Raw genomic sequence first — 17184 nt, forward strand, 5'->3', positions numbered from 1 at the left:
ATGTGGCACTTTATGACTTGCTTTTCAAAATTGGTTTCCAGCATCTCCTGAGCTATTAGCAACAAATGTGTGATTGTAACATTCCTTCCGTCAGGAGATGCGGGGTTATTGCGGAAGTGGCCACATACCCATTGCCCACACAGTAACTGTTGCTCCAAAACAAGTGAATTGCTTAACTAAACATCTATTGATTGTAAGTCCTCAGGGACCAATATTAAGACCACCGACATCCAAAGGAGAAGGTTAAATTCTGGTTACATATACAAATGTATTTTGTCAATATTTTGTGGCAAGGAGAACCAGTCCTCAGGGTTCACAAGTCCAGATCTAGAGTGGATTAGAAGCAGTAGAGCCTCACTGGGGTGCTGTGAGGGATCAGCTGGGTTCCATCCACTTCTTAAAAGACAGGTGTCAAGATTGGGAGCAGAAAAACTCAGGAGCCATGGAAACTCCCATCATCCTCACACCTCCTACTGTACTAACAGACATTGGCCAAAGCTAGAGGTGAACTTGACATCATAGTTTTATCTCAGGGCACCTGGAGTTCTGCACGTTCCTTTAGGACTGAGGTGACTCCAATCAGTGTCCTCTCCTCTCTCTTAACGCCTCTTGTGATTAGCTGTGCTTCAGTTGAGCAGACAGGTTTTGCCATCATCCCTTACTTACTTGGTGGGTTCATATCTTTGTATTTGGGAATTATCGAGTGAGACGAAAGAAAACCAGAGCCTCTGGGTTAAAGTATCCTCGAGCCTTCATCTTGGAGTGGATTCCTTTGACAGCTTCTCCCCAGACCTCTCTTGATTGATTACCCAGCTACACTAGGTAGTGTGGACAATTTTAAGCTCCTCATTTGACTCCAGTGACATTTTTCTCTCCTGATATTCTTCCTACTTTTTTGATCTCCCTTTGTTTTTTTTTTGTCTCTGAATCTTTCTCAAACTATTCCTTAACCGTTAGCGTTCTCCATAGTGCTGTCTGTCCTTGGTTCTCTTCTCACATTGATGGTTTCAGCTATTACCTATATCTCAGTGTTATAACTCCATCCTTGATCTTTTTCCTGAATATCAGTTCTTTATTTCCAACTGTCTACTAAACATTTTCACATGGATATCTTATTGGTACCTGAAATTCAGCACGTCTGAAGTTGAACTCATGGTTTTTCCTTCCATATACAGTTTTTTCTTCTTTTATTCTTTATCCTGATAAATGGACACTCTATTCACCTAGTCAGATAAATTAGAAATGTCAGATTCATCCATTTTTTCTAATCCCTCATATTTACCATGTTAGTAAAGTCATGTAAATTCTGTTCTAAAATATGTCTGAAATCTACCTTTTTCTCATGACCACTTCATTATTAGTTGGTCTTTGATTTTACATTTGGATTACTGCGATAGTTCTGACTTTAAAATCCATATTTTTAAATCCATCTTAAAATCCATCCTATGGTTATGTCTTTGAAATACAGATCTGATTGTGTCTCTTCTATGATATGAAACACCTTTAATAGTCCCTCATTACCTACCAGGTAATTTTCTTAGCAAGGCATGGTTACTCTGCAACACCCTAGTCCCAATACATAAGCTATGTTCTTTCCAAACTGGAATATCTAATCTTATCTGAACGCATTATGTCCTTTTATATCTCTGTGCTTTTGCTCTTGCTGTTTCTTTTGCCTCAAATTCTTTTCCCATTCCTTTCAGTAGAAAATCCTACTTATCCTTATCCATCCAGCTCAGATATGACCTCTTTGGTATATGTTTCCTTGACTCCAGGATAGATAATTATTTTTTCCTTCTTCTGTGCAATGTGCTATGACTACATTAGTAATGCTACAGTTTTGTATCTTTTTGAGTGGGTGATTATAGGCCTGTCTTCCCTGGATTATCAACTCCCCAAGGTCCAGTGATTAGTACTCCGTGCTTCCACTGCAGGGGACGTGGGTTTGATCCCTGGTCAGGGAACTAAAAGCCCGCAAGCTGCAGTGTGGCCAATAAATAAATAAGTAAATAAATAAACTCTGCAAGGGCACATCACAGTATGTGGGAGAGTTTTCAGATGGAACCATCTCCATCTGGAGATGCATAGAAAACTGGACCTGTGTTGCACTTCTTTTTTTTTCTTTTTTTCACTTTTTTTTTTAGCACCTGGCCTTGTATATAGCAAGCATCCAATCTTATTGAATTAATTAAGCAATGTAAAACATCTGAAGTCTGGGGAAAAAAATCCCAGTTTAATTAGGTGTCTCCCACCTACATTTTGTTCCCATTTTGTCACAAAATTTATATTGTTTTAAAACAATTATGTCCTGCTCCAGAAAGAGCTCTGTTTCAGAGTAACATTTGAGAATCAGAGGTGGGTGAATTCCTTGAACTGTAATTTCCAGTTAGTGCGAGTAGAGGAGGAAAGGCTGAACCCCAAGGGCAAGTGAAGCATACCCAATGTTCCCCTATAATACAGCATCCTCATATTGTATTTATCACATTGTTGTAGAAATCTGTTTCTGTCTTTCTGCCCCTCTAGACTCTGGAGTTTCTTGACAGTGGGAATATGTCAATATGTCTAATCAATCCTGTATTCCTCACATCTCCCCTATTTCTAGCATATGTCAGGTATTTTCTATTAGTGGTAGTAACAATTGCCTGTTGAGGATTTATTGTGTGCAAAGCATCATACAAATAGTATCACATCACATCATATCTTCACATTACATATTAGGAGACTTAAAGAATGTGACCTTTCCAAAAAGCACATACCTGGTCAGTGACATAGCCTTGGATGTTAATCTAGCTCTGTCTTACTCCAAAAGGGTTGGGACAGAGGCAAGAAGTGTGCTGTTAGAGAAATGGAAGTCAGTGAGGGCTGGAATAGGACATAAGTTGGGACAAAGAAAAGGATTAGAATAGACGTACATAGAGGTGTATATTGGGAGTAAGAAAAACATTAGAAGAGTGCTGCAGGTCAAAATTGTTAGAGGCCTATCCTGCAGGCCTCTTGGTTGTCCTAACCATCAAAGAGGTTAAGAGCAGGGCTTGGGAGGCCGACTTCCTGGGCTTGAATCTCTAGCCTTTCACTCATTAGCTCTGTGGATTGAGGCAAGATGTTTAACTCCTCTAGGCCTCAGTTTCCTTCTCTGTTTAATGGAAACAACAGTAATACTTCCCTAAGGGTTTTGGTAAAGAGCAGATAGGTTAATCCATGTAAAGTGCGTGGCACACAGTAAGTCCTTAGGAAGTGTTAGCTGATGCTCTAATTATATCAACAATTACAAGAAAAGAGACAATGAATGAATGCAATGGATTCTCATAGCATCTTAGCATTTAATTGATTTTACACTTCTGAGTAGATCCATGTTTCCTAAACTTATGCACCAAGGTGTCCCTACAGACATACAGGGGTGATGTGGGATATTTTAAATTTGAGGGAAACAAGTGATACTTTGTCAGGTACCAGACAAACTGCTAGTTCGAGGTAGTTCATAGCTCAACATTATATTGCACTGCCTTCCTTTCGATGGTGTCATAGCTCTGCAAGGCTGAGTTTTTAGCAGTTGCTGTGATCCAAGGAAGTGTCCTGTGAAAATCAATGTGGAATAGAAAAGAGGGCGTTGATGTCCTATCTTACTCCAAGCTCTGAGAAGTTGTGCTGTACTCAACAGCACACATCCCATGAGTAAGTTCTCGTGATTAATTTAGGATGAATTAAAAGTATTATTGTATTTTTTTTTCCATTTCTTTGTGATTTTTTCAAACAGCTGTGAAGTTGTTAGGATATAAATATTAAGATGTTAGGATATAAATAATATTAAGCTGTTTGGACCTAAGTAGTTAAACAGAATTGCTGGGCATTTCTTTTGGCTTGAAGGCTGTGTGACAAGATTACGGAGGCACCCAAGGTACTGTAAACAGAGAAAGTTCAAGAAGCTCTGGAGCAGGCAATGAACAGGGACCCAATCATAATGTGTGTTAAGGCTAAAAGGGAAAGGTTCCAGCCTCTAACATTCCGGCAGGGGAGACGATCTGGCTGAGTGGAAGGCTAATGATATGCAGTAATAATAATCACTTAGGTTGGGTCAATACTGAAGAAGGCTGACTTCAATTATTTTATATCAAATGCTATTTAGGTTGGAGTTCAGGCTGACAAAACCCGCTAGGCGTATCTGCAAGGCCATTGTTAACTCTCCACATAGCATACTTGTTATATGTTCTCTTTGAGTCCATTGAAATATAACCAAATAAGCACTTAATCCTCTAATATCTGCCAGTTACAAGTACTCTCCTGTCTTGTTAGAATTAATGGATTATTTGGAATCACTTTTACATCATTTTTCTGGGTATTTTTCCCCCTCCCAGTCTATCTGCAGAACTCTGCTGTAACATCATCATCCAGCTCTTCTGAAACCTGCCCACTGGTTTAGAGGAGACGACTCGGGGGCAGTGGCCGTAGGTTTTCGAGTTGTCTCGTAAGACCGTGATATTAACAATCACCAGTGGGACCTCGGTCAGCACGAGGCACAGAGAAGCGTTTCTGAGCTTCGGAGCCTGACTTGGTGCTCTTCCCTGCTGAGAGCCATAAGATGCTGGTGGCTTGTTCTAGGAGAGTAATAAGTATTGTTGTTTAACAATTGTGTTGTTGAAATTCAGCTCCACTGTGTCTGACAGTATTTATCTAAAATACTTTCCCTGGTGCGTGTTCAAGTTCCAGTAAACCGTGTCTTATTGTGCGACCTTTTCATTTTCCAGTGAAAAGGGATCAGCTCGTCAGATAAAAGCTACAAGCCGAAGTACAGGAAAAATGCGTGCTCAGAAAATCCAAGCATGATTGAAAACAAGATGTGTTAAATCAATGCGGTTTATCGCCTGCCTATTCCTGGCAATTGCTGTTCTAAGCTCGTTCTGAACACACACTGGATGATAGAAGTACAGTGTCAAACACTCGCTAGGGTGGGAACACGAGAAAACATGTTTATCAGACAGGCTGGGTGATTTTACCCCCTTGATAAGTTATTGTCAAAACTCTTTGGAAAGAAATCTGAAGAACAATCATAGAAAGAATATGACTCTTGTTATATCAGAAGATATGTCAGTAGGGAAGAAAATGATGGATTTATCTTTAAACATTAAAGAAGAAAGACAGAGTGTGTTGGCCTCTAATACTTAAAACACCATCATCATCCATTATATAGCGACAATCATCCTCTTCTCAATCAATTGAGCAAATCTGGCTTTGAAACCTATTCATAAATGATAAAATTAAAACAAACCAACCAACCTCCCAAACAAAAAAGATTGAAAAGCAAAAAAAATAAATAAAATAAAATACCTAGAGATCTTCAAGCTTCTCTTTGCTTGAGGGATTTAATTTTAGTTTTAGACTTGCATCACATTTGGAAATCTAAATTAAGGCTCCTGGAAGGCCAAGCTGTTCAGAGCACATCATATGCAGTAACAGGAGCAACTTTTCTCATCACCTGTATCACAATTAGAGAGCAGTACAGTTTTCCCTAGTTATTGTACTGTCACCTGCTTCCCATTTTAGATAGAGTATAACCCTCCAGGGCAAGACGGTAGTCTGTGTAACAGATGCTCCGCTTCTGCCAGTGACTTCTCACCAAAGATCTTCTAGAAAACACCAACTGGTTGTGGTATGAAATAAGTTGGTTTAAGGTCTCTCAACAGCTTTATGTGTCTCTTTTTCTCAAAAGACACATCAATTTTTAAGAGTCCAGCTCAGACCCGTAAGGGGAACTTGATGAGACAGAAAGCACAGTTTCTTGATCATTTGTGGGGTGAGTTTAAATTCCAGGGTGGCCTATCCAGTAGCTTTGTGCTTGTCGACATGGAGAGCTTTAAGAAATCAGGAAGCGATTGTTCACCTGTATGAAGTCGGGAGCCTGGCACAAGGATTCCTTCTAGTGCTGGATTTCTGTTTCACAGATGTTTAGTAAAAGAAAAAGGTGCCATTTAACTTATTTGGTAGCCGGACGTAATATGCTGCAAACTGAGATGTATCAATATGAAAATAAAATAGTCATCTTGGCATAGTAAGTAAAGCACTGAGGCTTTTGTTCCGATTCCTGAAACCAGCTCTTTCTGTGCCTCAGTTTCTCACCTTCAAATTGGGCGTCATAAATTTTGACAATTATGTCAAGGGCATATTGAAGGAATCAATGAGGTAATGTCTGTAAAGCACTTTGATATTACCGGGAAAAGGCTCTCATATGACCTTGGGGTATGTTTGAAATCACACTTCTCCAGGTAATCACTGTGACCGTTAACACCTATTAGAGACGTTCAGAGGTCCTTATAACTTAGAGAATAGTTGAGTTCAGGGTGCACAATCTTAAAAATTCCTGTTCTTTTGCAGATGCCTTTAAAAGTAACCTGTCGACATGTAAATTGGTATAAATTTTATGAAGGATAGTTAGAAAATATATGTATCAAAAGTCTTGAAGTGTACATATTCTTTTATCCAAGAATTTCTCCTGAATGATGTTCATTACAAACACTTCTTAAACAGTGAAAATTTGGGGGAAAAATACATCCCTATTATGAGGGGATTTGTTGCATAAGTTATGGCCATCCATATAATACGCCCATTAGAAAGAATGAGATGGATGTAAATATGTATATAATCTATATTTATATAAAACAGTATTGTCAGAATGCCTGAAAGCCTATATACTAATATAAATAGTGATTGTATATGAGTATATATATTACGAGGCTTTTTTCCTCACTTCTGTATTTCTTTTGTCTTTTTTATACAATAAGAATATATTCCTCTTAGACTCAGAAAAACAGTAAAGCTATTTCCATTTTGAAAAACAAAAGCGAGTCACTCTTAATTCTTGCTTCCTGCTCTTGATTGCTTTTGCTTCTGGAAGAGTTATTAATTTCCAAACATACGCAAGTCCTTTGCATTCCAAGTGACAGTCCTCAGGGTCTCCCATCTCTTTCTCCCAGAGCCCCTGCATTTCTTCATCCCTAGCTCTCATCCACTTTGCAGCTCCCTTTCTCTCTTCAGTCTTTACCTTGCAGGCTCTGGCTCCAGTCTCTGTAAAGAGGACGCAGCCGCACAAGTCAGTAGCACCTCTGATGGTACCTTGGGTAGAGAGAGGTGTTACTTCCTTTGCTTGATTTTTGAATCTCCGTGTTGTTGCTCCACATCAAAAGGTTTGAAGACTACAAATAAGAAATCAGAGCATGTTCAAAGCCAGTTTGGAAAATTTCCTTTGGCTCCTATGTTGGTAAATTCTGCCCATGTTGGCTTCATCCTGACACCCTTCTGGTTCAGTTACAGCTTTCTGCAGTTCAGTGAGCCTCTTCCCAAAGCTCTCCTGAATCTCACTGGCTCCCTGAGGCAGGGCGCCAGGCTGTGAAAGCATTTCACACCGAAAGCAGGGGCTCTGCTTGCAAGGGATTTGGTGTTAGGTTTCTTAGGGAGTGTATCCCTTCCAGGAAGAGACAACCCGGAATACCATGTGTGCACTAAACATCTAGGCTAGGAATGAAACATCCAAACTGCTGGCAATGCAACAAATTTCTTCATTCACCATATTTCTGGCTCTTGTTTAGGTTTCTGGTTGATTTTGCAGTTTATATCTTTTAAAGTCAGTCTTAAAGATAGGTTCGTGAAGATAACTTGCTGTTTTATTGTTTACCTCTGGTTGTTAATTTAGTGACTGAGGGAAAAATAGGGCCATTATGGAACAAAAAGACTCTGCCTAACACATATGTAATAACTCTTATGCCCAGAATGGATCTGCCTTGAAGGGAAATGCTCTGCTGTTATTCCTTTAGTTCAAATATAGAGTAGTCACCAGGGAAGCGTGGAGACCCAGGTGCTGGTTTTATCATTGCCTCTGCTATGAGGCTTTATTTATTACTTGGCATAGATTCTAGATATTTGTTTGGACATTAAATGGCAATAGAATATAAATATTACCTTTCTAATATCTGCATTTCTTTTTATTTCCAGTCAAAATGACATCATGTCACACAACCATTAAAAAAAGGAAATTAAAACCCCAGAAATATGTTAAAGCTCTGCAGTGAGTCGCTGAGCTATAAAAGCAGGGGAACTCTGCGCGCTCACGTTGGAATGGCACCCAAAGCACTTTCCCCCTGATGTTTGGGAACACAACTCTGCCGCCTTTCATTTCCATTGTTTCCAGGGATAAGTATTCCAGAAGTTAAGGAGGACCGAGGAGTGTTTTCTCTAAAAGGCAACTCTGAAAAGAATGAGATCAGTTCTCATAACTGAGAATGCATGTGTCTTAACTGCGTGATTTTAATTTGCAAATAAATCCCCTTAAAGAGATTTTTCTTTATTTGATCTGTTTGTGAAGTGGATTTAAAAAAAAAAAAAAAAGAAAATGACTAAAGGCATGAAAAGGCCACAATCCACATATATATTTGGTTAGGATTTACTCATTACCAGATGTTTTGAATGAATTTTGTAATCTTGTCATTATTAATAGTACATAAAATCTAGTTGTATTATTCTAAATTTTCTCTGCATATATAGCATTTCATGCTTCATGAACATTTGGACACTGTAAATAGCTTTGTATAACCAGAGCTCTTCTGTCTTGACCAGAACCTTGGTTGAAGCCCAAAGGGGAAGGGCTCTGCATGGACTTGTTCTATATGGGAAGTTGCTGGTTTCCTTTAGGGGAGTCTGAGATTGTGAGACTGGAAAGGAGCCCAAAGCCATTTATAAGCCAACCTCACACAAGGCCACACGAAGGGGTTTGATATTTTTTTAAACTATTTAATTAACTTTTCCTTTTTGAAAAGTCACGACTTGGGTGCAGCTGAACCTGCCCCATGCGCGGACCCCTTACGTCCTCCCAATACCCGTTCCCCGGTATCCTAGCCTTCTGAAATCTCAGCTGATACATCTGCCCTGTAAGCTGGCTCTCCTGTGTAGAAGCATTTGATCTTGCTTTCTGTGCGTTTCTAAGAAAGTTTCAGACTTCTGTAGTATATGTTCTCAGCTCCGTGAGGTCCTACTAAGCTTACTCAGCTAACATGTATTGACACCTACCCCTAAGTTTGCACAGGATGGCGGAAGACATCTTCAATGCAGATATTTGTGGCTCCCCAGTAGCTTGATCATGCTTTAAATCCACGTGGCCCTGAGACGTGTAGCGTGATCCTGGTGTCAGAAAGAGGAGCAGAGGTGGTGACCCACCGGCTGACCATCAGGGATGCGAGAGAATGGATTGCTGAGCAGGAAGAAAGCCTGGCTGTGGGGACTGGAGCTGGGTTCCAGCTCTACAATCTTAGTAGTTCATCTCTCTTTGGGGTTAGATTACGTTTACCTCGCATACGGTTTATTTTTAAGGGCTCATGTGACATAAAACAGTTAATTCCTACCAGTGCCGTCTGAACACATGGTAGGCACTAGAAATGATTATTTAATCAATGGACAATTTGTTATCTTGTGGAATTTTTTAAATGCCCTTATTGGTCCCATTTTATTATGCCGATTTAAAAATTGAGGCTTTTCTTCTTTGGGATTATGGGTTTTTCTCAACCTCTGAGCCGCCCTTATTCCATTACCACTTCTAACTGGTTTAGGAGAACACCCTCTCAAACTCTATTCAGAGTGTGGACTAGGTGCTTGGAAATGGGGTGACACAAGAAGCTCTCATCATTGCATTCCTTTTGCAGTTTACAGCTTCATCTGTTTTTTCTTTATACAACCTAAGATGCTCATACTTTATTTGTGGTTAATTACGCCCAATTACATTTTTTTCTTTCTCTGCTGGATTCTCAGAATTGTCTCAAGTTTTAGGGGAAAAAAATTGACTAGTCCCATTTCTTCTGGTGCCCCCGAGCCCTGTGCTTGAATACAATGAGGTCACTTTGTTGAAGGATTAACTTTATATTACATTCTTGCAGAGTATATGTGTGTCCCTAAGGTACAACTACCCCCACTGATGAAAATAAATCTACCATTCTTTATGATTCGTCCCCGTTACCCTCTCTGTTGATTTTCAGAGAGTTTATGAATAGTCACATATTTATACAACTGGCCAAAAGTATACTACTTATTTTTCTTATGGTCTGTAATAACCTAGGCAAGGTTATTAAAGGGTATACAGACCCCTTTTAAGGCAAAGTTTCTTATGTCATTACTTTATACAAGCAGGTCAGATTCCATCTCGGGAACAATCTCTTGCTCTTAACCTTTTTCTCTGATTATAAAAGTAATATATGTTCATTGTGGAAAATGTAGACAATGCACAGCACAAAGAGAAGGAAGAAAAGCACTTTAACACTCACTTAGAAATAACTACTGTTAGGCAGTTTATACACAGAAACCTTTATTCTCTGTATATGTTCATTTAAAAATAAGTAACCATATTGCATTAATCTGCTCCTTGACATAGCAATATATTTTATGCCAGTAAATATTTTCTCCTATTTTTTTTCCAAAAGCATTGCTTTTAAGGACTGCATCATATTCCTATGGGTGTGCTGTAATTTAACCGTCCCCCTTCCTAGACAGTTAATCTGTTTTCAGGCTTTTTTGTTTTTTGTTTTTTAAATAGCAGTCTTTATCAAGTGGTCCCTCTCACTCAATAATTGGTTTAATTTTTTTCTTTAGTCAGTGCAATCAGAGAAATCATAGGCACCTTTGAATTTAAGACAGCGAGCTTTGCTTGCATTTGTTTAGTGTTATTGATTACAACACTGGACAATGCCATCGTGATATTCAATACCTAAACTGAGGGCAGGTTAATATATTAAAAAATAAGAGTGTAAAGCAAATCATAAAGGCATGGGAAATAAGTTAAAAGCCTTTGTCCCTCTGAAATATTTCCTCTTGGATAGCATACTTCCATAGACTAGATGCTTATTTTTCTTTGAATAATGAGTTTAATATATCTAATTCAATTACTCTTTGTGGCAGCAGAATGACTTCTCCTCAGCTCTTTAGCTATTAGTTCCATATGATATTTGAATCAGTTCTTTTAATTGCAGATACTAAATGTCAGTCATTCTGCTGCAAGTTGTTCCTATGGTCAGAGAAATACATACCCCCACCCCCGATACATCAGACAGCCATTCAATTAACAACCATGGGTTTCTTGACACAGTAGGAATTAATTCATTATGCAACAACTGAAGGGGAGGGTCAACAAGTCAAGTTTTATTGGTGGCTTACACTGAAAAATAAAAACAAAAGTTAGAATTTTCAGGATGCTGAATTATATCTTCAGGTATTAAAATGATACATTTAATTGCCTAAAGCTATTTTTATGGCTAAACATCTCTGTTGGCAATTAGCATTATGGGTGGGAGATAGATGTGATATACAGCTTAACCTAGGTGCTCATTCCTGTCGCTCTCCTGCATTTCTTGATTAAATACTGGGGATTTTACGAGTCACAGCTTCCCCGCATAAAGAATTCTATGGCTTTTTCTCTACAAGTCTAATTTGAAAAGAGAATTCTTCTCAAGGGTTTAGAAAGTAATTCATAAAATGGGAAGAATAATAAATATTGTGCCTTAACTCATATACTAGTATAGAGAGATTCGGTGCACCTGGGTGTAATTTTAGTTAATTTCCACAAGAGACAGGTTGAAAGTTTACAGTTTGGAAGGAGTGGGGGAAGAAGGTGGAGGAAATGGCTAAATCTCATATTTGCAAAAATGATTATATTATCTTAAATGAAAATGCTACTCTGTTAACAACTTCAATCAGCATTGCATTTGGGGAAAAAAAATCTTCTTAATAAAAAGTTACCTGACGTTTACTCCAACTTAAAATATACAAGTGAGGAAAAAGTACTTACTCTGATTTATATGTCTTTTGGAGGTGTAATTATTGGCTTTTTACTCACCTATGTAAAACAATGTACTTTTGTAAATGGATTTCTGGCCACTTTATGCAGCCTTTTTTTTCTCCTTTTTTTTTTCTTACATAAAAAGTAAGCACTGTCAATCAAGGAATTTTAAGGTTTATTTCCTCTTTAGAAATGATTGATAGCCTTTTAGATTTACAAGTTGACAAGTTAAAGGGTTCTATTGGTATAATTATGTACTAAATTCACAGTCTTTCAATTTAAATGTCCTTTTAAAACCACAAGATTATCATACCTGTATTTTGAAAAGTGGGCCAGTCAGTTTGGGTTGGTATACAAATTGCTTCCATTAGCCTTGGGACCTATTTGAATTTAATACAGTTTTTTAAAGTTAGCAGTAGTATGAATCTTACTTTTAAAATTTAGGTTAATGGAAATGCATTTTAAGTAAAGCACGTGGCAACTTGTTTTCTAAATGTATAGCTGAATGTCAGAACTACAAAGACTATTTTTTTTATTCAATATGGGAGAAAATATATGGTTGAATACTTTGGTTACACTAAAAAAGAAAAGAAGAAACAAACCCCACCCACCCACCCATGACGTAGAGGAGATGGGGGATGTGGGTGGAGGATGGAGCCGCCATCTCTTCCTGGTCAGGCGAGGAGAGGAAGGCTGGAGATATTTCATATCCTGGGGAGGAGTTTCAAAAACGATACACCAGAGTCCACTTTGTGTCGAGTTGAATTTAAGGATGCTTTGAAGAAGGTGTAGTCAGTCTGGGTAAAAGAAGGTCCACTGTCTCCAAATATTATTATAGGTGTGCTCTTCTTTTAGTCTTTTAAAAAATTCTCTTGGAGAACCAGCTGTTCTGAGCTAGTTGCTCCATAGAGGTTAGCCTTTTCCTGAAATAATATTGATGTGGATGAATCAGTGTGTCATCTTAGATGTGAGGGTGTTGTATCAAGGACATTTTCAACACCTGACTCTTTTCAGACTTTTCCATGGGTAGACTGGGCTTTCTATGCCAGAAAGATCCAGTCTCCACTGTCCCTCACCACACTCTTGCAGGCTTAACTGCCACTGATGGCATTGAGATACTATGTCAGCTGAGGTCTACTTGAGATTTTGTAGCTAAGCAAGTACTTTTAATTCTGCTGTTTATAACTGTAGACACCCTTGGAGAAGCCCTCTGGTGTTTTAACCCAAGCTTCTAACTAAAGGGAATCTTAAAACCTCACATCAAGTTCCATTTTGCTTTCTATTTTCCACAATGTAAGGAACGTAGAATTTTGCCAGAAGAGCAGAGTTCAGAACCTGCTAGTCATGTTCTTTTGAGTGAGTCAGTGCCCACCATGGGAAGCAGCAGAAGTCAATGGTGGAAATGTTCACCAAAAGGGATCAATTGTCCAATCATTTTGTGATCTAATTCAGAAGTATCAATGAAACTTTGGATTTCCCAGTTATTTCCATACCATAAGTGTCGCAAATCATGTGCTGCTTTATTTCCTGAAGTTGTTCTCACTATATGACTTCTTCATTGCAGCGCTCAATGAACCCACCATCGATTATGGTTTCCAGAGGTTACAGAAGGTTATTCCCCGGCACCCTGGCGACCCTGAGCGTTTGCCAAAGGTAGGATACCTCCTCTTTGGGTTATGGTCTCTGGAAATGAAGGCTTGAGTGATTGGCAGAAAACTTTGCCGTTGATACAAGTTCGTTCGTAGATAAGCAACTCAGTATTTTTGTGCTTTGTGTATTTAGTATTATGGTAAGCAGTAATCAAAGTAGCAAACACTTATGTGCCAGGTAATGTTGTACTTATTTTTACTTATATCATGTCATTTCTTCCTCTCAAAACACTCTGAGGTTGGTGCTATTACCACCTCTATTTTAGAGAAGAAAATAAGCAGACAGAGAGAGGTTAAATCATTTGCCCAAAGTCACACAGCATGTAACTTGCTAAACCGAGATTCAGACCTGTAAAGCCTGGCTCCAAAGTCCAGGTTATTAATCATTACATCATATCAGTTCTCAAGAGGAAAAAGAACATTGCTTTTCTACCCCCATGAGGATCTTTACTTATTCCTGGTGAGGGGAGAACAGTGAGAGCTCAAAAGAAAACATATTGGTGGACCTTGCAGCTGGGCAACTAAGATATGAGCCTCTTCCCTCCAGAGGCATCCCACCTAGTAGGAAAGTAAGGCACAAGCAGGAGAAATTAGACACAAATTCAAGGCAGAGCAATGTATGTCATACAGCAGTATGTTATTAATTCAAAGCCAATGCAGGAAAATAATGCACATTTATTGGTTTCTATTCTGTGCCTATTGTCAACGTTGGGATATTCCCACCTCCGTCCCCAAGGAACTGGGGTCCTGTGTGGGAGAGATTGCCATATACAACACCACAGATAACAGAAAACTATAGGTATGTTTACAAAAGTACAACCAAAGTTCTGGGAGAACTCAGAGGGAAAAGAGTTAAATACTAAAGAAGGTCAAAGAACAGAATTAGTCAAGCTACCATTCACTGTTTACTGACAGCAAAATGAAATTTCATTTACTATACAAGTGAAAACTAGTATAAATTGAATGAGCAGAGGAGAGGTCCTCTCTGTGCCACAGTAAGTCAAGAGATATGTCATTTCCAGGTCTGTTTCTCCTCATAAAACGCTTATAAGAATGAAGTTGGCATCCTTCCTAGCTCCGTGAGCCTCTTTGGGGGTCAGTTCATCATCGTGTCTTACGGTGGGCCTGCTGCACCGGGGGGCCTGTCAGAACAGGCCTTGTCCAGGAGAACGCTGCCTGCCCCTGCCCCAAACCTGAGACACAGATGTGAGGGGCTGCTGGGATGGGGGAGGGGCACTGGCTGCCTGCAGAGCGGAAGAACCGTGGCAGGCAGGGTCTGTCCTCTCCTAAGCCCCAGGGGAAGAGCCACGTAGCCTTCAGCCTCAACCCTGAGTTCCCACAGCAGCCTCACTTCCCCTGAGCACTGTTCACCTTGGAAAAACTTCTTGAGAGCATTTCACCGTAGAAAGATATCATATGATGTGTTGGTCTGTTCACATCCTTGTCCTTGAAAGGGGTCTCCCTCTTGCACCTCCTTCCCTTTCACCCAGACTTATTCTCGGTGAGCAATTACAGAATCTCACGGTAAGAGCGAACAGTCCTCTGCTTCCACAGCATAGGTGTGCCACGGAGAGAACTACCTTGAGGTTCCCTTGTCCGGAAAGAACCCAGCTCCCATGCATTTCCTATGGGAAAATAATCGGTAATTTTATAGCATGAAGATGTAAACGGTGTGTGTCCACCCAGTGGCCAGTGCCTGAGGGGTCTTAGTGGTAAACAGAAGCCATGAGTGCATTGCAGATTCTTCCCATTGTTTCCATTTGGGGACCATTTTCACTTTTATTTGGCATTTGATGTCTCTAGAGTCTGCTGAAGGGACTGGAGAGTCAGATTGGGTGAGGTGGAACTCGGAGCCGCGGTATCTACCAGCTCTGCAGTCTGGGTCAAAAAATCCTCCCCCCGCCCCCCACCCCCGACTCTTTACCTCTCTGTGCCCCAGTTTCCTTCTCTGTCAAATGGAGGTGGTAATAGTTCCTACTTTTGGGGGTTGCTTTCATTTTTATTTAGCACTCAACAAAAGGTAGCTGTGATTATTTGCCAGTTGAGTGAGAGAGGGACCTGGCTACTGAGAGCTCTCCTACCCAATTCTGCAGAGTGGGAAATCCTAATCTAGGTCAGCAGGGGAGTGTACATTTTGTCTCCTGTGCCTTGGTTTCTTTATCTGTAAAATGGGGGTGAAATAATCGTGCCAACTTCACTAGGCTCACGTAAGGATAAAAAGAAGTAATCCCGTGGGTGTCTGGTGGATGGAGCCAGCCTGGGCATAGTTTCTGGCCCACAATTGCCACTTTATAAATATTTATTGAAAAACAGGAGGCAAATTTGGTTTAATGGTTGAGGTCTAGAGCAACCAAGCAGTACTTTTCTTATTCGTAAAGAGAGAAACAGGAATATATGATTGAGTTTCGTGTATGTACTTTTAAAAACATTTTCACGGTTGCACATCACGTTCAGAAATGTTGAACAAATAGCACAGGCACGTGTCACTTCGTCCCCAGTGGCCTGATGGTGAAATTCCCAGCCCCGTTTTCCTGGGTTTGGGAAGAGTAATCAGGGACACAATGGGTTTGTGTGTTAAGGAAACACTCCACAGCTTGCATCCAGCCACTGGCCCGTGCGAGGACTTTGGCCGGAGCCCATCCCAGGAAGCTCTCTGTGTGACTCAGATCACAGCGGTGTCCTCTTGGCTCTGAATGTGAAGGTGGAGTGAGAGTTCAAGAGCAGGGTCAGGAAGTGGCGGATGGAGCCAGCACGAGGTATTCCTGTGGACCTGGGAGATTTATCGTCCCGCTGTCCATTGTGAGGGGGATGAAGACGGGCTCCGCCTTTCTTAGAATCATGGTCAGTGTTTGTCAAACAGGAGTGTTTCAGTGAGCCGTGGACCACACACCTTAAAAAACAAACTCCACTTTATTAAATCCATGTGTTTGTGAATAGACAAAGCTAGATTCATACAACCACCCACATATTCTGTCAAATGAAACTGCTCCAAAGACCAAGCAGACAGCTTTCCATAATAATATGCCTTTGTATACTGGCTTGTGCTTTTTCAAAGAACTTGTACATGCTTTGTTTTATTGGAGCCCCTCTTGTGAGAGAAGTCAGGAAAGCAGACATCATTCCCATTTACCAAATGAGAAAACAGGAGCAAGCCGAATCCTTCTCTGTAAATTATTTTGTCCCTGAAAGCCACCATCAGTGATAGCTGCTGTACACACAAATTTCAAACACTCTAATTATGCTAACCCCAGATGCGCTTCGGTTTCCTTTTTCATGTGCACGTGGAGAAGGGCAGCCTAAGGTTTTTCAGCTGCAGCGTTCTATTCTGTGTCACACAGACGTGCCTTCCTCTCTGGATCCTGGCAGGAGGGAGAGGAACATGTGACCGACTTTGGGGCAAAGGTTGACTTTTCTTATAATGTAGAGGTGAGGGGGAGGGGGACTGCGGTCCGTCAGAAACGCCGAGATGCCGAAATGCATGAGGCCGTCCAGAAACATTGAGCAAGGACCTGTCTCTGTTTTGAAGGCCAGAGGTGTCTCTGTCCCCTTACAATTTGTTAGCTGCCTTCCTGAGTGGTCAGTGAGCCTTAGCACAAAGGCACCGAGTTTGGCCGGCATTCCGTGTGTTTGCAGAGAATCCCACGGAGCAGGTGACGTTTGTGTCATGCCCACGGTGTGCCTGGCACGGCTTAATCGAGGTTTTTGAAGGGTATAGAGGCCGAGAGAGTGGGC

The 17184-nt window shown here is 40.4% G+C and overlaps 1 protein-coding gene across 8 annotated transcripts in view; it reads left to right on the forward strand.

The window, feature by feature from the left end:
* EBF1 (EBF transcription factor 1) overlaps positions 1-17184 on the forward strand; it is a 383593-nt gene that overhangs the window by 336260 nt on the left and 30149 nt on the right. For all 8 annotated transcript variants that reach the window (XR_009052895.1, XM_057729995.1, XM_057729986.1 and 5 more), the window contains exon 11: positions 13368-13456. Coding sequence is in view for 7 of the 8 variants with exons in the window: in XM_057729995.1 (XP_057585978.1) it covers positions 13368-13456 (89 nt within the window). In the remaining variant the exon portion in view is untranslated. The remainder of the gene's footprint in view (positions 1-13367; positions 13457-17184) is intronic.

This window comes from Hippopotamus amphibius, chromosome 1 (genome assembly GCF_030028045.1).
Source record: "Hippopotamus amphibius kiboko isolate mHipAmp2 chromosome 1, mHipAmp2.hap2, whole genome shotgun sequence".
Taxonomy (NCBI): Eukaryota; Metazoa; Chordata; class Mammalia; order Artiodactyla; family Hippopotamidae; genus Hippopotamus; species Hippopotamus amphibius.